The sequence below is a fragment of the Canis aureus genome, chromosome 35 (genome assembly GCF_053574225.1).
Source record: "Canis aureus isolate CA01 chromosome 35, VMU_Caureus_v.1.0, whole genome shotgun sequence".
In the NCBI taxonomy this organism is placed as follows: domain Eukaryota; kingdom Metazoa; phylum Chordata; class Mammalia; order Carnivora; family Canidae; genus Canis; species Canis aureus.
The window spans coordinates 5526569-5549491 of NC_135645.1; the positions used below are offsets into that span (position 1 = coordinate 5526569).

The window sequence follows — 22923 nt, forward strand, 5'->3', positions numbered from 1 at the left end:
TTATTTTCAACCCCCCATTTTTTTCCAGACTGCATTTATTTTTATTTTTTTATTTTTATTTTTATTTTTTTAATAAAATAATTTTTATTGGTGTTCAGTTTACCAACATACAGAATAACACCCAGTGCTCATCCCGTCAAGTGCCCCCCTCAGTGCCCGTCACCCATTCACCCCCACCCCCCGCCCTCCTCCCCTTCCACCACCCCTAGTTCATTTCCCAGAGTTAGGAGTCTTTATGTTCTGTCTCCCTTTCTGATATTTCCCACACATTTCTTCTCCCTTCCCCTATATTCCCTTTCACTATTATTTATATTCCTCAAATGAATGAGAACATATACTGTTTGTCCTTCTCCGATTGACTTACTTCACTCAGCATAATACCCTCCAGTTCCATCCACTTTGAAGCAAATGGTGGGTATTTGTCATTTCTAATGGCTGAGTAATATTCCATTGTATACATAAACCACATCTTCTTTATCCACTCATCTTTCGATGGACACCGAGGCTCCTTCCACAGTTTGGCTATTGTGGACATTGCTGCTATAAACATCGTCAACCCCCCATTTTTAATCCTCCCTAGAAGCACCAGTTTGGGGCAACTGCTTATTAACATTACAAAGTAAGTTAAATAGGCAAAATCCTACCAGAAGAGAAGGCTTTGCTTTAAATTACATGAGGCTTATATGAACAAAGGATTAAAAAGGTACATTCATTACATACATGATCCGAAAGGGTCAGTATGTTCAGGAATGCTGTGGGAGTCATAGGAAAGTTAATTTTTGAGCAAACTTATTACCACTCCATTATGAAAAAATATTTGAGTGTATATTATAAACAGAAGACTACTTATAAAAAGTGAGGTAGAAGACCTTGCTTTAAAGTAGTTTGTAAATAAAGTTTGAGGGAAAAAGATGCAGATAAGAAGAGCTGTAGTATAAAACATCCACAAGCAGGAAGGAATTAATTGGGAAGTAAATACTATATACCTTAAGTTCTTTGGACTGAGAGAAGAAAGAACAAATGCAAATTGGATTGGTCTGTACTTCCTAGAGTAATCTGAAAGTTGGTATAGTTTGAACATGGAAAGGAATGGAAGAGGCCATTTCTGGCAGGCAAGGCTGGGAGAAGAAGTGAATGGAGATAAGCCTGAGTCACTTAGGGCCAGAGGGCAGGGAGGAAGGTGAGGAGACAGACTGGTTCCACTGGAGGATAATTGGTAGCAGAGAACACAGGGGAAAAGAAAGATTGTGTCCATCGAAACCAAATAAGAGCAGGGTCAACCAGAAAAGTTGAAGTGAAGAGGGAAATCAATGGGTTTCTATTTTCTAGGAAGTCAGAGCAAGACACCACAGATAGTGAGGAAGTAGAGGGAGGTATTAGGGATTGAGAGTGAAGAGCTATAGGATGGTTGCTCAAGGGGCAAGAGTGATTAGGCATCAACTAGTGATAACTAACATGCAGGGACCAGGAAAGGGACCTGGTGGAGGTGAGCATGAAACTGTGGAACTGAGCCCTTTGTTTTGAGACTATTTCTGATTATGCTCAAGAGCTCCTTCTGCAGCAGTAGAGAAAACAAGTGGTTAGTTTTAATATTTTATATACATTGCTAAAAATGAATTGTGTATTCAGAAAACATTTATTTAGCATCAGTTTATGCCAAACATTGTGCTGAGCTTGGGATAGAAATGTAATTGTCTTGCCTTCAAGGCTGTGATATTTTTTGTTTTAAGTAGCAACTTGAAAGTTATTAAAAGCAAAACATGATCATGTTGATAATCAAATAAATTGGAATGCTTATTTGAAAATAAAGGGGACCTTAAAAATGTAAAATAAAGAACCATGTTACTGCTATTATAGCTTTAAGTTCATTTTTTATTTTTCAATAAGATGATCTGTTTCTTTGGGGCATCTGGACGGCTCAGTCGATTGAATGTTGCACTCTTGATTTTGGCTCAGGTCATGATCTCAGGTTGTGAGATCCTGTCTGATTTCAAGGGTTTCAGGGTCTGCAACTCAGCAGGGAGTCTGCTTGAGATTCTCTGTCCCTCTCCCTCTGCATTCTCCACCCTTCATGTGTATGTGCTCTCTCTCAAAATAAATAAATCTTGAAAAAAAAAAAAAAAAGATCTGTTTCCTCCTAAAAGGAAAACAACAAACATGAGATGAATGGCACAGAGGATTTTTAGGGCAGTGAAAATACTCTGTATGATAATATAATGGTGGATATATGCCATTATATTTTGGTTCAAGTCCATAGAATGTACAACACTTAACACTGAACCAGATAAACTATGGTTTTTGGGTGAATATGTTGTGTCAATTTAGGTTTATCCTGGTTAAAAAAAAATGTACCATTTTGGTGAATGATGTTGAGAATGAGGGAGCCTATGCATTTGTGGGAAGGGGATATATGGCAAATCTGTACCTTCTCAATTTTATTGTAAACTTAAAACCACTCTAAAATGATTCTTAAAAAACAGCCAACAACTATGAAACTACTTAATGTTAAGAATCAACTTAAATTCTGAGTGTGAGATATAGGATCACACATTGTTGGAGCTTTTCAGTGAAATTAAAAGTTGTAATTCTTTGGGGCGCTTGGGTGGCTCAGTCAGTTTAGTGTCTGCCTTTGGCTCAGGTCATGATCCCAGGGCCCTGGGTTTGAGCCCTGTAACAGGCTCCCTGCTCAGTGGAGACCCTGCTTCTCCCTCTCCCTCTGCCTCTCCCCCTGCTTGTTCTCTCTCTTTCAAATAAATAAATAAGTAAATAAATAAAATCTTTTTGTTTTTTTTAAATTGCAATTCTTTGAATCTGATGCTACCTTTCAGACTGAGGTTCTTTCTTTCTCTTGAGCTCTGGTAATTTTAATTGTAGCCAGGTTTATGCCTTAATGAAGAGAAGAATATACTCAGCAACTCTTCTAGTCTTTCCTGAAATGAGTAAACATTTAACATGGATTTGGGAAGCCCTTAAGGGGGACCTCTCATGCACATGCGGTGCTCCCAGCAACCTATATTATCAGCATGAGGAAGGTAGATAAGAATTAACTTGATAAGCCAGGATACTTTTTTCTCTAGGAATTTATCTCCTGCTTTTAAGAAAAGGAAGATCTGGATGCCTGGGTGGCTCAGGGTTTAGTGCCTGCGTTCAGCCCGGGGCGTGATCCTGGGGTCCCCAGGCTCCCTATATGTGGAGCCTGCTTCTCCTTCTGCCTGTGTCTCCCTCTGCCTGTGTCTCTGCCTCTCTCTGTGTGTCTCTCATGAATAAATAAAAATTAAAAAGATAAAAAAAGGAAAAATCCCTCCCTACCCCAGCAACAACTCACTAACCACTGCTCACAGCCAATGAGAAACTCCCACAACCTCCAACTCTTGTTCTTCTCCAATGAACCTTTGTTTAAAACTGCCTAATTTCCTCCTAAAGTCAGTTTGCCTGTCCTGAGTTGTAATTCCTCTTTTATTCCCAAATAAGCTCATTTTCATGGTAAAATAACTGGATGTGGTTGACATTCCCAGAGAAATATCTCATTCCAGAGTTGTTTGAGTTTTATACTTACAGAGCTGATATTCCTATTTGGGTACTCCTCCTCAGTTGGAGATGTCATACTCTCTATGTCATTTTTTTTTTCTCACTAAAAAAAAAAAACATGGCAGAAAGAGGCAAGAGAGTTTAAAGAAAAGCAGAGGTCTGTGTAAAGAATTTCCATGTGAGAGCATACATATAATTCATGTGTAGATAAGTACTTTATATTTGGTAGGGACAAATATCACCAAAAAAATTACACTTTGAATTTTTTAACTGTGGTAAAAAACAACAAAATTTATCCTCTTAACTATTTTTAAGAGTAAATGGTGTTAAGTATATTTACATTATTATGAGACAAGAGTTCTAGAACTTTTTTGTCTTGCAAATCTGTAACTTTGGACTCAGTAAACAACTCATCTTTTCTCCCACCCCTCAGCCCCTGGTAACTGCCATTCTAGTTTTCTGTTAAGTCAAATACTTTAGGTATCTCATGCAGGTGGAGTAATACAGTAGGTCTCTTTGTAACTGGCTTTTTTCACTTAGCATAATGTCTTCAAGGATCATCCATGTTGTAGCACATAACAGGATTTCCTTCCTTTTTTTTTTTTTTAATAATTTTTATTTATTTATGATAGTCACAGAGAGAGAGAGAGAGGCAGAGACACAGGCAGAGGGAGAAGCAGGCTCCATGCACCTGGAGCCCGATGTGGGATTCGATTCCGGGTCTCCAGGATCGCGCCCTGGGCCAAAGGCAGGCGCTAAACCGCTGTGCCACCCAGGGATCCCCGATTTCCTTCCTTTTTAAGGCTGAATGATACTCCATTGTATGGTGTCAATGGATGTTTGGGTTTCTTCCATCTTTTGGCTATTACGAATGTGTAGCTATGAATATGAGTATGCAAATCTTTTTAAGAATCTGCTGTTGAGGGGCATGTGGGTGGCTCAGTGGTTGAGTGTCTGCGTTTGGCTCAGGTCGTGATCCTGGGGTCCTGGGATAGAGTCCTGCATCATGCTCTCCCAGGGAGCCTGCTTCTCCCTCTGCCTGTGTCTCTGTCTCTCTGTCTCTCTTATGAATTAAAAAAAAAAAATCTGATGAATATTTTTGATGAATAGTTGGAGAAAATAGCCATTTTATTTTAAAATGTGGAAAATTTACTTAGTGGAATTCTGAAGAACTAGATGGAAACATTTTGGTAGAAGTTTTGAAGATACTGTGGAGCATTTTAAAGAACTTTAGCCTGAGACACTATTCTTTCTAGAATTAACTTCACTTAAAATATAGATTTATTCTTCCTTGAAGTTTAAGATCAGTACTACTTTTGAACTTATAAGTACTATTTATGAGTTCTGGCTCATAAATGGATTAAAATAAGGAGGAGAAGATCATTTTCTGGCTTGACTGGGCAAGAGTTACAAGCATAAGAGGATGGGAAGAAGAAGCTGTTAAGTGTCCAATGTGTAACTCTTCTGCTCCCAGTCTGAACCTGCTTGGGTGTTCATTATCACACCAAGCCTTAGTATTGGAAAGATAATGTCGCAACAGCCTCCATACTTCTGGTTATGGTTTCTTCAGTGGCACCACCTTCTAGACCTTGAAGTTCAAAGTGTTTATGACTAAACCCTCATCATTTTACTTAAGCATTATATTAACTTTTAGGGGAATTTTCTTGATTTGTACTGACTTTTTAAAATAGTGACGGATAAAATAAGAAAGTATCATTGGTGGTGTTAGTTTTACCATTCGATCTTAGTACGAATATAGTATTTTGTTAAATAGTACTTGCATAATTCCATCTGTGTTTTTCTAATGTGGCCGAGATGTTCATTATTTTTTACCTTAATATCTACCATTCTAGAAGTTTTTAAATTTCTTTTATGTATATACAGAGTTGTCAGATTGATGAAACTGTGATAGGTTTACATGTATATATTTAGAAAAAATTCAGCTCACCATGCCAGGACCTGGTTTTGTGACCTACTCTTCTGTCACCTTCTGAAAGCTTTTATTTATTTTTTAATGATTTTATTTATTTGAGAGAGAGAGTGGAAAAAAGCAGGGAGGGGGAGGCAGAGAGAAGCAGACTCCCCACTGAGCAGAGAGCCCAACTTGAGGTTTGATTCCAGGACTCTGGGATCATGACCCCAGCCAAAGGGTCTTAACTGACTGAGCCACCCAGGTGCCCCTTCTGAAAGCTTTTAAATAAGATTGTCAAAAAAAAAAAAAAAATTGTCGTAAAATCTAATAAAATTTAATTAAAGTCTTATAGTTATTAACATTTCTATTAAAATTATACCAGACATGAGAGATGATTTCATTTCCGTTTCATGATCTTTGTCTTAGTTGTGTTCTATCATTAGGAATGAATTCTGGAAACTTAGTAAGTTTTCCTTATTCTCATCTTGAATTCTAAATCTCAGATACAAATACAACCCAGGTATTAATTGATGGAAGGCAGATTGCTAACAAATTCAGAGAACTTAGGTTTCAAATTATTTTGCAGTTTGCATTAATTAAAGGGAAAAATTGCTGAGAATAAGGCAGTTTGCTTTTTGATCATGTTTCCGGGTCTCCAAAGAAATAGTTGAAACCAAAGCTGTAATAAATTGAATAACATGTTACATTTAGAGGGAGAAAAGACTGTTGTGCAACACCAAGATCACTAATCTTTTTTTCAGCAGTTTCTAAGTCATTTCATTAGAAATTGCTGCTTGCTTCACGTTTAGACCCAAATACACTTATCCTTTAAAGGCTGTCAAGATTGCTTCAGATTTTTTATAGCTCTTTGCAAATATTTCTGGCTTGGAGTGACAGAGTGCATCCCTGGGCTCTTTAATTAATACATGTAGATTGCATTCTTCTTTAAGGGAAGTTGTAACACTTAAATTCGTTAATTTAATGGCGCAGTTCATTGTTGATTAAACTATCAGAAACCAAATTACTTTTATCTCACAACCAGCTGATTGTTTTATTTCATTGATAGGCTTGAGATTCTGTAAATATGCTAATTTCTTGTTATGGTGAGCATCCTCTTACTCTGCTCTACACACACTTTTATAACACTTTTTATTCATTTAGCCAATGTTAGAGCATTTAATACATCCCAGTCACTGGGCCAGGTGCTTTCTCAGCAAATTTTAGTTTTTAGGGTCTCCTATTTAACTTCTGGGATGTCTCTGATTTTTAAGTCAGATGATTAAATACTGTTTTAAAAGGCATACGCTAGAGGAAAAAAATATTTCTTTGAACACTACTCATGCGTTACTAATGACCATGTATTATTTGTGGAAGGGTGGCAAGATATATATCTTACCCAAGTACGAGAACTCTTTGGGGAATGTTGAAAGCCAGATTTATTGCCTCTCATTAAAATAAGCTGAATAAATAAATCCCTGCCCCAAAAGGACTGGTGCTTCTCTTTTTCTCTGCCCTTCAAAGTTCTAGAAACAAAGTCCTCAAAGTTTGAATATTTTTCAACTATAGAACTGAAAGAATTACTACAAGGTCAGACCAGCCATTATTCATTCAGTGTAAGTCACAGAATATTTTATAGAGGTAATATGGTTGTCCTTGAAAACAATAGCCTCAGAAGGCAAGGTGTTAAACCTTGTTACGAACTAGTAACAGTCTTGACTATAAGAATTAATTTTTATATGTGAAAGGATTTAGGAGGCAGAATTTTGCTGGTATTGGTTCAGTGGCACAAAGATGGACATTTTTGCATTCTTTCAGCTGAGGTTTGCAATTTCCTGGGCCTTTTTTATTTTTTTATTTTTGAAGTAATCTCTATGCCCGATGTGGGGCTCTAACTCTCAACCCCAAGATCAAGAGTTAAATGCTCTACCACCTGAGCCAGCCAGGGGCCCCCTGGTCCTCTCTTTGATCTCTCAAGGTGGCTAACCATTATGTCTGTTTTCCAGGCAAAATATAAGAGAGAAGGTTGAGGGCAAAAAGACTGACTTGGCAGCTTCCAGATATATCTCTGGCCACTTGTATCTGCACAGAAGTGTAGGAATTGTAATTTTTCAGCCACACTCGTTGTCCAGAGTTGTGTTAGTAAGGAAGAAGAGAGAGAGTGGTATTGGATAAGGTAGGCAACTAGCAGTGTCTACTACAGGTATTATCCCACCACTCCCTGCCCATGGGGACAAACCACAACATTCCCTCTCTCCAACGCACACATGGATTTATTATCCATGAATGGGTCTACAGCTTTCCCAAATTAATTCTCTTTCCAGATTACACTCTCTCTCCTGAGTCTGTAATGCTAGTATAGGTCCCACAGTTTGAATTCTCTGGAAGCAGGATTATGCAGTAGAAAGAGCACTGGACTTGGAATCAGGGAACCTAACCTGTAGTTCCAGGTCATCACTGATGTGTTAAACTTTGACATCTGAGCTTCCTATTCTTCCTTTGGATAATGGAAATGATATGCCTTCTTTGCCTATGTTTTATAGGGTTCTTAGAGATCAGATGAGCAGTTTTCATGTATGTAAATGGCAAATGGTAAAGGAAATATATTATGATGATGATGATGTTCAAAACCAAACTCTTCATCTTCCCTCCAGAATGAGCTGCTGCTCCTAACTTTTTTTTATGTCAAGTCACAAAGTCTAGAAACCCTCAGTCTCCCTTATGGCTGCCATCTTCCTCCCATCCCACATGTCTTTGTTTGTAATAGTCTTTGATATTAATCTCTTAGTATTTCTATATCTCCACCATCTCTGCCTTCCTTACTGCCACCCCTTGCTGTTCAGGGCCTTTCTGTAATACTTCTTACTTGGCTAGTACAGTAGCTCTGAGTCAGTTCCAGTCTCTACATCTTCACACATTTCTACATAGCCCTCATTTTTATTGCTGATGGGTATAATGTACCATGGGAAAAATTTACATAATATTTAGTAATATTCAGTAAATATTTTTCTGTTTTCAGATATTAAGCTGTTTATATTTTTAGTTTTTATATTATGGTAGTAGATATTTTATGTGTATACATATATATTATAAATATGCATGTAGCTGATGATGATTTTGTTAAAAGCAAATTCCTATAACGGGAGTTACTAGATTAATGGGTGGTTATCTGAGATTTCTGCTTCACTTTTCCAGTTGTTTGCCAGAGGATAGTACTAATTTACATGCCACAAACAACAGAGTGTTATCTTGAATGTATTACAGTTTCTTGTAGTCTAGCAAAACTTACAAAATATATAATAAAAATGCAGCTTGTCTATTTTCCATGTACATGGAATCCAGACACTCCAAGTCCAGGAAGATTTGGTGTATCATGATCCAGGTAACCTTGTACTTATATTTATCAGCGAGTATGGGTCTAGACCCCTAATGTGAATTTATCAAGCATGTCAAAAGTTGAAAACAAGAATCTCAAGGAAAGATAGAAAATTTTGCTCCTGGTCACATCCTGTTTCCCTTACAGGCTCTTCAGCACTTACCTATGAACTTGGGGCTTCATTTACTTGGGGGCCCAAGGGTGCCTTCTCTCTTCCTCCCTCCACATAGCCCCACCCAGCCACCCAGGGCATCTATTGCCTTTCCCCTCTTGAATGTCCACATGTCTCCTCACCTGGGAGCCCTGAATGTGTAGACAGTGACAGACTGTCCTCAAATGTCTTGCTTACTTTCATCAAAGTTTTAGGGGAAGGATTCTGAGTGTTTGCCCTTGTCTAAGAAAAGAAGCCAAGTTGACTTAAAGTTTTTCATTTTCTTTAAAAACAAGCCTTAAGAATAGTTAATGAATTAGAGGCTTTAGCTGATTATTCTAGAGAATCATAAATTTAGAGAATCATATGCTAATGATATATGCATATGTATCAGGAATCAGTATGAAGCATGTTTTGACTTTCCCAAAAAAAACTTCCATTTTAAGATGTCTTTAAGGAGAAACTTACTTGTTCTTTTATTTAGCAAATACTTATCATTACCATCCAACCCAGGATTTACAGTCTATGATTCTGTGAAATTTATTGAAGTACTCAGTCACAAAATTTATTTTTACATATCCCTTATACTGTTTATAGATACAATTGATGTCAATGATTAACATTGATACCTGTCATAGTATATCTTTTATCTTTTTAAATCTTGAAATGAAAACAATCATTCCCCACCCCTTTGACTGATATAGGAATTCAGTAGTCTTTTGGGGTAAACACATGATATTTGACAAGTAGAATTATTCCTGACTCCAGCAGCTCTAGTTCTAGAGTAGTCCCATCAGCATTTCATATATAAGCCTCTATTTAGGAAATGCAATTTTCAAAAAATGGTGTCTTTAAAAATTTAAATATAGTGGAAAGCCTTTTTTAAAAGATACCTAGGAATAAACCTAACCAAAGATGTAAAGTATCTATACCCTCAAAACTATAGAACACTTCTGAAAGAAATTGAGGAAGACACAAAGAGATAGAAAAATATTCCATGCTCATGGATTGGCAGAAGTAATATTGTGAAAATGTCAGTGTTACCCAGGGCAATATACACGTTTAATGCAATCCCTATCAAAATACCATGGACTTTCTTCAGAGAGTTAGAACAAATTATTTTAAGATTTGTGTGGAATCAGAAAAGACCCCGAATAGCCAGGGGAATTTTAAAAAAGAAAACCATATCTGGGGGCATCACAATGCCAGATTTCAGGTTGTATTACAAAGCTGTGGTCATCAAGACAGTGTGGTACTGGCACAAAAACAAACACATAGATCAATGGAACAGAATAGAGAACCCAGGAGTGGACCCTGAACTTTATGGTCAACTAATATTCGATAAAGGAGGAAAGACTATCCATTGGAAGAAAGACAGTCTCTTCAATAATGGTGCTGGGAAAATTGGACATCCACATGCAGAAGAATGAAACTAGACCACTCTCTTGCACCAGACACAAAGATAAACTCAAAATGGAGGAAAGATCTAAATGTGAGACAAGATTCCATCAAAATCCTAGAGAAGAACTCAGGCAACACCCTTTTTGAACTCGGCCACAGTAACTTGCAAGATACATCCATGAAGGCAAAAGAAACAAAAGCAAAAATGAACTATTGGGACTTCATCAAGATAAGAAGCTTTTGCACAGCAAAGGATACAGTCAACAAAACTAAAAGACAACCTACAGAATGGGAGAAGATATTTGCAAATGACCTATCAGAAAAAGGGCTAGTTTCCAAGATCTATAAAGAACTTATTAAACTCAACACCAAAGAAACAAACAATCCAATCATGAAATGGGCAAAAGACATGAACAGAAATCTCACAGAGGAAGACATAGACATGGCCAACATGCACATGAGAAAATGCTCTGCATCACTTGCCATCAGGGAAATACAAATCAAAACCACAATGAGATCCCACCTCACACCAGTGAGAATGGGGCAAATTAACAAGGCAGGAAACAACAAATGTTGTAGAGGATGTGGAGAAAAGGGAACCCTCTTGCACTGTTGGTGGGAATGTGAACTGGTGCAGCCACTCTGGAAAACTGTGTGGAGGTTCCTCAAAGAGTTAAAAATAGACCTGCCCTACGACCCAGCAATTGCACTGTTGGGATTTACCCCAAAGATACAGATGCAATGAAACGCCAGGACACCTGCACCCCGATGTTTATAGCAGCAATGGCCACGATAGCCAAACTGTGGAAGGAGCCTCGGTGTCCATCGAAAGATGAGTGGATAAAGAAGATGTGGTTTATGTATACAATGGAATATTACTCAGCTATTAGAAATGACAAATACCCACCATTTGCTTCAACGTGGATGGAACTGGAGGGTATTATGCTGAGTGAAGTAAGCCAGTCGGAGAAGGACAAACATTATATGTTCTCATTCATGTGGGGAATATAAATAATAGTGAAAGGGAATATAAGGGAAGGGAGAAGAAATGTGTGGGAAATATCAGAAAGGGAGACAGAACGTAAAGACTGCTAACTGGGAAACGAACTAGGGGTGGTAGGAGGGGAGGAGGGCGGGGGGTGGGAGTGATTGGGGGACGGGCACTGGGGGTTATTCTGTATGTTGGTAAATTGAACACCAATAAAAAATAAATTTAAAAAAAACATTTTTTGACATTGAAAATTATAAATATTTTCCAACACTTAAAATTTAATAAGAAAAATCACTTAAGGGGATCCCTGGGTGGCTCAGCGGTTTAGCGCCTGCCTTTGGCCCAGGGTATGATCCTGGAGTCCCAGGATCGGGTTCCGCATCAGGCTCCCAGCAGGGAGCCTGATTCTCCCTCTGCCTGTGTCTCTGCCCCCCCCCATGTCTATCATGAATAAATAAATAAAATCTTAAAAAAAATATATCACTTAAGAATTATGGTTTTTGAGGTTAAATATTTATGTAAATAGTAATAAACGAAGTATAAAATGTAGTATAATTGCATAGAAAGATTTACCGTAATAGAAATGATACTAGCTATTTTTCCTTCATATTACATGAAATAACTTTATAGTTATCACTCTATTTCTCTCCCCAGGTGAACGTGTCAAACCTTTTACACCAGAGAAAGCAAAAGAAATTATAATGTCTTTACAACAACCTGCAGTCTTCTGTAACATGGCTTTTGATTGGCCAGCACACCACTGGACTGCTAAACACCTTTCTGAGGTCCTTCACGACAAGCAGATCCGGTTCAGGATGGGAATGAAAAGAACAGATACAGGTAGGACTACAAGTAATCATAATAATAACATCTCTTCAGTAGCATTCCCACATTCTTAGCAGTGGTTTATGTCTAGAGAATCCTTTATTTCTAATCCTGTTTTTGACCATTTGCAGATGGGAAAGTTTTATTGGAGGTTTTAGGAGAACAGTTTGTGTTAAGACTTTTTTTTTTTTTTTTTAATATACTATGCCTGTAGTTGATAACCTTATGCAATTGATAGCCTTATAACTTTGTTCATGTATCATGGTTCACTGAATGTGGTAGAAAACTTAATATTTGTTAACGTGCTATTATTTATGTTCCCCTATGACTGAAAAAGATTATTACCAAGCTTATAGTCCCTTTTGCTTTTTACTCATGTAGAATGTGTCCTTTTATTTGTGGCTTCAGGCACTATATATATACTGCTTGCTCCTGGTTGTAATTTTATCTCTGCTCCATCAGCCGCCTGACCTCTGTGGTTCTGCATCAATATGAAAAGTATGTAAAGCTGTCTTTCTTTTCATCCTTTTAAGCAATTAGAATTTGCCAGCCTCTTCTTTTTCTCTGGAGACTTGTAACATTTTGATATTTTGCCTTATAGTCAGATAAAGCAGTTGCTGTTAATTCTAAAAATAGTAAAAGGAAAGAGTGCTGTTTAAAGGAATCCATAACCATTGAATGGCTTTAGAAGTGTTTAACTTCTATTTAAATATGGGCAAGGTTGGTAGTCTACAATTTCACAGTGTTTGAAGCATTGCTGTGAAGTAGCTCTATGAATATAGGAAGTAAGAGCACAGGCTGAGTTTTTATGGGCCTTTTGCCAGTCTAGCATTTAATTTTAACCCAGAAGGAACTAGAAAATTACCCAGCTTCCCTCTAGCTTCTCCAAGCTTCTTTTTCTCCTGTTGACCTTCTCATGTATCTCTCAAGAGTTATTTGGTTTTTGGTATCTAGAACCCCCTTGTACTCATGGCAGAAACAGTAGGATTAATAAGCAAAACTCTTTAAAATCTCATTCTAATCACAGATCAAAATCTTACTGTGTTTTAAAATTAAATGCTAGACTGGCAAAAGGCCCATAAAAACTCAGCCTATGCTCTTACTTCCTTGATTTTAGTCAAATAAATTTCCCATCCACTGAGATGTCTATTAGACAATAATTTTGAGATAAATAGGAGCTATAATTTTTTTCATACCCTGGTTAGACTCCAAATACAGCATGACTACTAATTGCTAATAGTTATTGAGAGCTATTGTGTCAGGCACTCTTCTGAGTGCTTTATACGTATTAATTCTTTTAATCTTCTTCAAAATCTCTTAGAATGGTTCTATTATAAGCCTATTTTCTAGATGAGGTACAGTGATTTGACATTTTCAAGCTAATACTTAAACATAAGAGAAAAAGAAAGTAGAAGTTCTCTGCAGTTGTGAGCAACTGCTCTGTTTTTACTAAAGATAATTTTTTTTTAAATAGGTACAATTCACATAACATAAAATTTATCATTTTAAAGTGTACAGTTCGGTGCTTTTAACATATGCATGATGTTGTGCAACCATCATCACTATCTAATTCCAGAACATTTCATCACCCCATAAGGAAGCCCAGTACCCTTTAAGCGGTCACTCTCCATTCCACTTTACTCCCTGACAACCTTTCTGTTCTTATAGATTTGCCTATTTCATATAAACAGAATCATTCAATACATGGCTTTTGTGTATAGCTTCTTTCATATAGCATATTTTCTAGCTTCTTTCACGTAGCATATTTTCAAGATTCATCTAAGTTGTAGCATAAATCTGTACTTCATTTCTTTTTATTGTTGAATAATACTCCATTATATGTACATATCACGTTTTGTTTATCCATTCATCAGTCGATGGACATGTGGGTTGTTTCCACTTTTTGGCTATTATGAATAATGCTGCTATGAACATTTATGAGCAAGTTTTTTTATATGGATATATGTTTTCATTTCTCTTGGGTTTATACCTAGAAGGGGGATTGCTGAGTCCTACAGTAACTCTGTATTTAACCTTTTTTTTTTTTTTTAAGGTTTTATTTATTTACTCACGAGACACAGAGAGAGAGGCAGAGACATGGGCAGAGGGAGAAGCAGGCTCCATGCAGGGAGCCTGATGTAGGACCTGATCCCGGGACTCCAAGATGACGCCCTGGACAGAAGGCCGGTGCTAAACTGCTGAGCCACCCTGGGATCCCTGTTTTTAACCTTTTAAGGAACTGCCAAAATGTTTTCCAAAGCAGCTGAACCATTTTACATTCCTACCCCAATGTATGAGGGTTTTAATTTCTCTACATCTTTGCCAATACTTACCAATTTTTTATTCCAGCTATCCTAGTGGGTGTGAAGTGTTACCTCATAATGGTTTTGATATGCATTTCCCTAATGACTAATGATATTGAGCATCTTTTCATGTGTTTACTGACTATGTGTATGTCTTCGGAAAAATGTCTATTTGAGTCCTTTGCCCATTTTCTAATTGAGGTGGTTTTTGGTTTGAACGGGTTTTTTGGTCTTTTTGTTGTTGAGTTTAAAAAAGATCTTTACAGGGAATCCTTGGGTGGCTTAGTGGTTTAGTGCCTGCCTTTGGCCCAGGGTGTGATCCTGGAGTCCTGGGATCAAGTCCCACATCAGGCTTCCTGCATGGAGCCTGCTTCTCCCTCTGCCTATGTCTCTGCCTGTCTCTCTCCTCAGTGTCTTTCATGAATAAATAAAATCTTTAAAAAAAAAAAAATCTTTATACAGATCTTCCTCAACTTATGATGGGATTAAGTCTTGATAAACTCATCATAAATTGAAAATATTTCAAATCAAATTTGAAATTTAATACACCTAACTGGGCACTTGGGTGACTCAGTTGGTTAAGCGTCTGCCTTCAGCTCAGGTCATAATCCTGGGGTACTAGAAATCAACCCCTGAATCAGGCTCTCTGCTCAGTGAGAAGTCTCTGTCTCCCTTCACCCCTCTGCCTGCTCGTGCTCTCTCTCTAATAAATAAACAAAATCTAAAAAAAAAATAATAATAATACACCTAACTTACCAAATGTAATAGCTTAGCCTAGCCTACCTTAAATGTGCTCAGAATACTTACTAGCTTACAGTTGAGTAAAATCATCTAACGCAAAGCCATTTTGATCAAGTATTGAATAGCTCATGTAATTGAATATGGTAGTGAAAGTGAAAAGCAGAATGATTATATGGGTACAGAATGGCTGCAAGTGTATCTGTTGTTTACCCTTGTAATGGTCTGGCTGAGATCTATTGCTTGTTGCCACTGTCCAGCATCACAAGAGAGTATCATAGTGCATATCACTAGCCAGAGAAAAGATCCAAATTCAAAATTTCAAGTACAGTTTCTACTGAATATGTATCACTTTCACACCATCATAAGGTCAAAAAATCATTAAGTCAAACCACTGTGTGTAGGGGACTTTATATATTCTGGATATCAGACCTTTATCAGACTTAGGACTTTTTTTATTTTTATTTTTATTTATTCATGAGAGACACAGAGAGAGAGGCAGAGACATAGGGAGAGGGAGAGGCAGGCTCCCTGCGGGGAGTCTGCTACAGGCAGGACTTGATCCCAGGACCTTGGGATCACAACCTGATCCTAAGGCAGATGCTTAACCATTGAGCCACCCAGGTGCCCTTCTCTTGATGTTAAATGTGGTTTTTAAAGAGCTAATACTTGGGCAGGCCGGGTGTCTCAGCAGTTTAGTGCCACCTTCAGCCCAGGGCCTGATCCTAGAGACCCAAGATCGAGTCTCAAGTCAGACTCCCTGCATGAAGCCTGCTTCTCTCTCCGCCTCTCTCTCTCTCTGTGTCTCTCATGAATAAATAAATAAAATCTTTAAAAATAAATAAATAAAAAATAAAGGGCTAATACTCTGTTGTATGTTAGTATCGTAATTAAATTTTTTCTATTTAGATTACTTGGAAGCTTCAAATTTATAAATAAGATTGTAAGTGAGCATCTTTGAAAATAAATCTTGTTCAAGTTTCTGATGATTTTCCTAGGATAGATTCCTAGAAAGAGAATGACTGGGTCAAAGGGTATAAATGTTATGAGTAAGCAGCATGATGCATGAACCTTCTTATACCAGAAACCTCTGAGTCATCTGATTGTCCCTGTAAGTGGTGTCTGGTGACCCTGTGACTTATACCCTAAATATGTACCATCTACCTCCTTCTCTCGTTCCAGGTGGGGTCACCCTGCTCTCTCTCAGCAACACGGTTGCAGTAGTCTGTCATAGTCCCTCTGCACCCCCTGTCTTTTTTTTTTTTTTTACTTTACTCATGAGAGAGAGGCAGAGACACAGGTAGAGGGAGGAGCAGGCTCCATGCAGGGAGCCTGATGTAGGACTCGATCCCGGGTCTCCAGGATCACGCCCTAGACTGAAGGCGGCACTAAACCGCTGAGCCACCGGGGCTGCCCTCCCCTGTCTTTCCTATCCAGGCCATGCTCCATACTGAAACCAGAAACAGTTTTTTTAAAAAAACAGATCTCATCCTATTTTTCTGCTTACAACCCTTAAATGGCCTCCGTAATCCTTAGGCTAAAGGTCAAAATTTGTGTGTGGTATAGAGATCTCTGTTTGCCTCATCAGCTTAATCCCTCTCCCTGAGCTCAGGCCAAACAAGCTTTTTTTATTTTTTTATTTTTTTATTTTTTATTTTTTATTTTTTTTTTCAGCTTTTGTATTTCCAGAGGTTGGGTTCTCCTTTCTTCAGGGCTTTTACATCTAGAGTCCAGCCATTCTTTTCTCCTTTCCCATTTTCCCTTACTGCAGCTTTCCTTGGTTAACTCCTCTTCTTCCTTCAGATTTTTGCTCAAATATTTTGTCATGGAGGTCTTTACTGATCACATACCTCTGCCTCCCGAATCAGGTGCAGCTACTCAGTTAACTCTGAGTACCTTGTATTTCCCAGTAGCCCCTAGCTCAGAATCACGTGGTTAGTCTGTAAGTAAATAACTGTTTACTGTCTCTCCTCCGTTCAAGAAGGCCACCTTGTGAGGGCCAGGGTCAGGCCTCGCCATGGGCTGAGCACCTAATGGCACTCAGATATTTGTGGAGTAAAAGAATGAAGGCTTTTGGTACCTGTGGCAGAGTGCTTTGCAGAAAAGTAGTTTCCATTTACTCTCTTTTCAGAACATGCAAGGGTGTCTGTTTTGCCACTCCATTGCCCAAACCAAGATTTGTCTTTAATTTCTTTTTTTTTTTAAGATTTTATTTATTGGGCAGCCCGGGTGGCTCCGTGGTTTAGCACCGCCTTTAGCCCAGGGCATGATCCTGGAGACCCGGGATCGAATCCCATGTCGGGCTCCCTACATGGAGCCTGCTTCTCCCTCTGCCTGTGTCTTTGCCTTTCTCCCTCCATGTCTCTCATGAATAAATAAATAAAATATTTTTAAAAAGAAAAAGATAAGATTTTATTTATTTACTTGAGAGAGTGCATGAAAACATGAGCTGGGAGTGTGGATGGGAAGGGCAGAGGCAGAGGGAGAAGCAGGCTCCCCGCTAAGCAGGCAGCTTGATGTGGGGCTTGATCCCAAGACCCTGGGATCATGACCTGAGCCTAAGGCAGACGCTTAAGCCTCCCAGGAGCCCTGAGATTTATCTTTTTTTAGAAAAAATCTGCTGATATTTTATATAGTCCAATGAACTATTATTTCACTAACATTTTATTCTTTACTTAGAAGTTCCCTTCTGTATCTTGAAAATAAATATCTTAATATTTTCTTCTAATAGCTTGATTTCCTTTTTACATTTTACTCTTTATCCTTTCCATATTTATTTTGATATATGATGTTCACTGACTTTTTTTAGTTAAGCTGGAAATAACCGTACCTTTTATTTTAGTATTGTTTACTGAATAATCCTTTTTTCCCCTACCGACTTTGAAATCCTCTTAATTATATTACTGTATTCTTACAACTTCCAGCACCAAATAGATGTTTGGACATCTATTGAGCTATCAGTTTTGAAGCCAGTAAAACATTGTTTTAAAAGATTTATTTATTTATTCATGATAGACAGAGAGAGAGAGAGAGAGAGGCAGAGACACAGGAGGAGGGAGAAGCAGGCTCCATGCCGGGAGCCTGACGCGGGACTCGATCCCAGGACTTCAGGATCGCACCCTGGGCCAAAGGCAAGCGCTAAACCACTGAGCCACCCAGGGATCCCGCCAGTAAAACATTTTTAAAATGCTATTTCAGCAACTGATATATAGTTTAATATTTGAAAGAACAACTTGCCTTCCCTGATCCTCTTCCTCATAGATGTTATTGAATTCTATTCCTTTAAATGAATTTTAGAGCTAAATAATGTACTCATATTAAGCAAATCCTGTTGAGATTTTTTTTTTAAGATTTTAACTGTTTATTCATGAGAGATGCAGAGAGGGGAGGGGGGGCAGAGACACAGGCAGAGGGAGAAGCAAGCTACAAGCAGGGAGCCCGATGTGGGACTCAGTCCTGGGTCTCCAGGATCAGGCCCTGGGCTGAAGGCAGCACTAAACCGCTGAGCCACTGGAGCTGCCCCCTGTTGAGATTTTAAGTGAAAATTCATTAAGTGCTGTAAATTAATTCAGAAAGAATCTACCTTGTGATAATACTGTTATCTTCCTATGCAAGAACATGTCATTATCACCTAGCAGGTTCATTTTATCTCTCAGTAAAAAGACTTGGGGTTTTCATATAGATCTACAAATTTCTTAAAATATTATAAATATAAACTTTTTAAGCTGTTAGGAAGGAAAATATTTTTATGTATTATAATTTTTCTAACTAGTTGTGATGGTAGATTTTAAAAAGCCGTTTATTTTTGTATGTGTATTTTTTATCCAGCCATTTATTGGTGTATGTAGGTTTTTAGTTTGTTCTTGTGTGTTTTCTAGGGTAACAGGCATTTGATCTTACAATCAGTGATAACCTTGTTAATTTCCTATTGAATGTATTTCTTATTTTTGTTTAAGGTCTTGGTTTGAGTTTTTCTAGAATGCTTGCGATAATAATAATATTGTATGTTTCTCTTAGTTTGTTTTAGGAAGCAGATAATGACATCTCATAGCTCTTTGAAACCATTCTGGATCTGGGCAGCCCTGGTGGCTCAGTGGTTTAGTGCTGCCTTCAGCCCAGGGTGTGATCCTGGAGACCCGGGATCGAGTCCCACATTGGGCTCCCTGCATGGAGCCTGCTTCTCCCTCTGCCTGTATCTCTGCCTCTTTCTCTCTCTCTCTTTGTGTCTCTCATAAATAAATAAAATCTTTAAAAAAAGAAACCATTCTGAATCAAATTCATTTGGATCATAGGTGCCCAGTGGCAATACTATACCTCAGCTGGCCCAGTAATTTGGGAAAAGCAGTTGTAGAAATAAGCCTAAGTATGCAGTGATGGTCAAAAGTACCTACATTTCATGCAGTGTTTTCTTGCTTGAAAAATGAGGAAGTCTAACAAAATGGAGAAATATTTGTTTCCCTGCTCTGCAAAAAAATATTTTAGGACTCCCTTTTATGAGAGTTAGAAGCAAGTTCAGGGATCCCTGGGTGGCGCAGCGGTTTAGCGCCTGCCTTTGGCCCAGGGCACGATCCTGGAGACCCGGGATCGAATCCCACGTCGGGCTCCCGGTCCATGGAGCCTGCTTCTCCCTCTGCCTGTGTCTCTGCCCCTCTCTCTCTCTCTCTCTCTCTCTCTCTCTCTCTCTCTGTGTGACTATCATAAATAAATAAAAATTTAAAAAAAAAAGAAGCAAGTTCAACTTACACACTACTTCCAAATCCTGAGCTTAGTTGAGTTGCTTCTTAACCTAACATGTTGACAGTAAGTGGGATGAAAATTGCAGCTGCCTGAGCTACTTCAATGTTAAATGAAAGAACAATAATAATGAAGTTAGAAAGGAATAATTGCATTGCAGAAAATAAACTAAGAAAAACAACTGTACTACCCAGAAAGAAATTGTCGTGATAACAGAATGAAAACAACACCTTTTGCGTGCTACTTCCAGGAAGGAAAAATTCAAAAGATTCTATTTTGAAATCACTGTAAATGTAAAAGTCTGTCATTTACATTCATTCCATTCATTGTAATTTTCTCCTGACAGTAACAGTTCTCATATGTAATTTTTGCCCTTTTAGGTTTTCATTTTTTAAAGTACAGAACTTGCTGTGACAGAGAACAAAGTCCCCTGATGAGGCTGCAATGCAGACATGCCTGTGAAAACTGGCCTCCTACTGTACCCCCCAGGGATAAGTGTCTCAAGTAATGGCTTTAGTATTCAGTTCGATCAGTTGGATTGAATTTTATGAACTAAAAACTCATAAGACAGTGTAATATCTTCAGGCTTCCATTGGAGCTTACTGAAATGACTATAAAATGACTCCTGTTTCCCAGAACCATGCAGCTTTCTTGCCACATGGGTTTTTGTTTGTGTGTATTCCTATATTGTTGGGTAAATGCTTAATGATAATGTTGATAATATTAAGAACGTATATGTATTGATGGGTTACCGAGTGGCAGCTGTTCTGTGTGTTTCTCAAAAATCGTCAAATAGTTCTTAAATAAATAAATAGTTCTTAAATATTGCAGATTTTTATCTTTTAGATAAACATGCTCCTGTAAAGTTTTCCTTCTCAAAGTCAGATGACAAATTGTGGAAGTAGATGAATTAGGATGGCTCTTTGACACACACTCTCCCCTCTATTACTTCTCCACCTTTCTGAGGTCATAGGAAAAAGAGAGGAGGGGAGAAAAGATGGTTAAGATAATCCTAGGCAGTTCAGGCAGAAGTGGAGGGAAGAGATAAAAGCTGTTGAAAAAAGAGTCTGAATAACCTTCTCCTCTTACTACTAATTCAGCTAACTTTTGAAGGGCCTCAAGTAAATGTAAGAATCAGAATTAGAGCCTGTTACTGAGCATCTGCTATGTTTTAGGCATTGTGCTGACTTACAAGCAGAAGATCTATATCACTTAAAACAATTTCACGTTGGTCATAATCAGATTTCTTGAATATTCATTCCCCATACGCATTTAAAATATTTTGCTTATTACCAAAAAACTTTCATTTTATCACTATTTAGAAGAATAGTTCTTGGATAAACAAAGGCATACCCATAATAACAAACCATTCTCGATAGACAGTAGACTTCTCTCTGAGCTTTCCTGATCAACCTACATCTCTGGGTCTTTGCCTCTTCCTATGTGTCCATGGCACATTTTTCATTTAATTATGTAATGCCTCAAATTTCCTATTATTCGGGCTAAAGCTTTATCTTTGTCTAAATATATTCTCAACTCAAGAATATTACCACCTCTCTCTTTTATGTTCCCACAAGCCTGAGCACAGTGCTAGTTACAAATTAGGTACTTAATAAATGATTCTGAAATAAATGAGTTAATGAATAAATGAACAGACTTTAAGTTACCATTGGCCACTTAATGATTCTGAGGAACTAAGTTGGAAAATTTTCAAAAGACTTATGTCACTACTTTCTTTTTAATCTGAAGAAGTAGCTCTCACATTTTTTGGTCTCAGGATCCCTTTGCATTTAAAAAGTATTGAATTCCCCAGTACAGAGAAGATCAGCATGGCCCCTGTACAAGGATGGCATGCAACTTCATGAAGCAGTCCATATTTTCTGTAATATTTGGAAATGCAATAAATGCTGTACCTTTAAAAAAAAATTACTGAGTTCACCCATAAGCCTTTGTCAGTATGGATTATGTCCAGTGATGCTTATTACCAAATTATAAATTAAAACTGAGACATTTCGGGATCCCTGGGTGGCGCAGCGGTTTGGTGCCTGCCTTTGGCCCAGGGTGTGATCCTGGAGACCCGGGATTGAATCCCACATCGGGCTCCTGGTTCATGGAACCTGCTTCTCCCTCTGCCTATGTCTCTGCCTCTCTCTCTCTCTGTGTGACTATCATAAATAAATAAAAATTAAAAAAAAAAACTGAGACATTTTAAAAATACAAGAACATAAGCACGTATTCCACTAGTTGCAGAGCAGTGACATCAACTAATGTCATGTAGCTTCTGGTAAACTCCATTATACGCTCATGAAAGAATGAGAATGAGAAATATCCAAGTATTACTGTGAAAATAGTTTAGACCTCACAGACCTTTGAAAAGGTCTTGGAAGATTAATCTAAGGGATACCACTGGATTACTGAATCAGGCTTTACTAAGGGTAGTCAGTCTTTAATCATAAGGTTAAAACATTGTTTTTTATCTTTGTTAAATCATGAATGTTGTGGGTGTTGTAGATGGTTCTAATTATATAGCAAGTGCAGAATTAATTTTTGATTAATGTTAAATGATAGTTAACATTTTTTGGTTGAAATTATCTTCATTTTAAGAAAACAATATTTGGAAATTGTGTTTAGTATACATTTAAAAGTTGGATGGATTCTTTTATATTGCAGTTCCTCAGTTTGAAACAACATGTGCTTATGTAGAAGCTACACTTGAAGAGTTTCTGACCTGGAACTGTAACCAGTCTACTATTTCTGGACCATTTAGAGATTATGACCATTCCAAATTCTGGGCTTACGCTGACTATAAATATCTTATCAGCCTATTTGACGACAAGACAGATATTTTCCAGGTAAGTCAATACATTCCTTTTAATCATGGTAATAATTTATTCCTTTTAATCATGGTAATAATTTATTCTTAAGAATAGATCACAAATTAGAACCTCTCTGGTACCTTATTCCTTC

At 37.8% G+C, this 22923-nt stretch overlaps 1 protein-coding gene and 1 pseudogene across 5 annotated transcripts in view; both read left to right on the forward strand.

Moving 5' to 3' along the window:
- Window positions 1-22923, forward strand: part of HSPBAP1 (HSPB1 associated protein 1) — a 64406-nt gene that overhangs the window by 5764 nt on the left and 35719 nt on the right. For 2 of the 5 annotated variants that reach the window (XM_077884460.1, XM_077884461.1), the window contains exons 2-3: window positions 12011-12196; window positions 22627-22808. In XM_077884460.1, the coding sequence (XP_077740586.1) occupies window positions 12011-12196; window positions 22627-22808 (368 nt within the window). Of the gene's footprint in view, window positions 1-12010; window positions 12197-12589; window positions 12680-20336; window positions 20461-22626; window positions 22809-22923 lie in introns of those variants that run through there. The other 3 variants (XM_077884462.1, XM_077884463.1, XM_077884464.1) reach the window with 3 other exon arrangements.
- On the forward strand, window positions 21739-21837 carry LOC144305652 (U6 spliceosomal RNA; annotated as a pseudogene).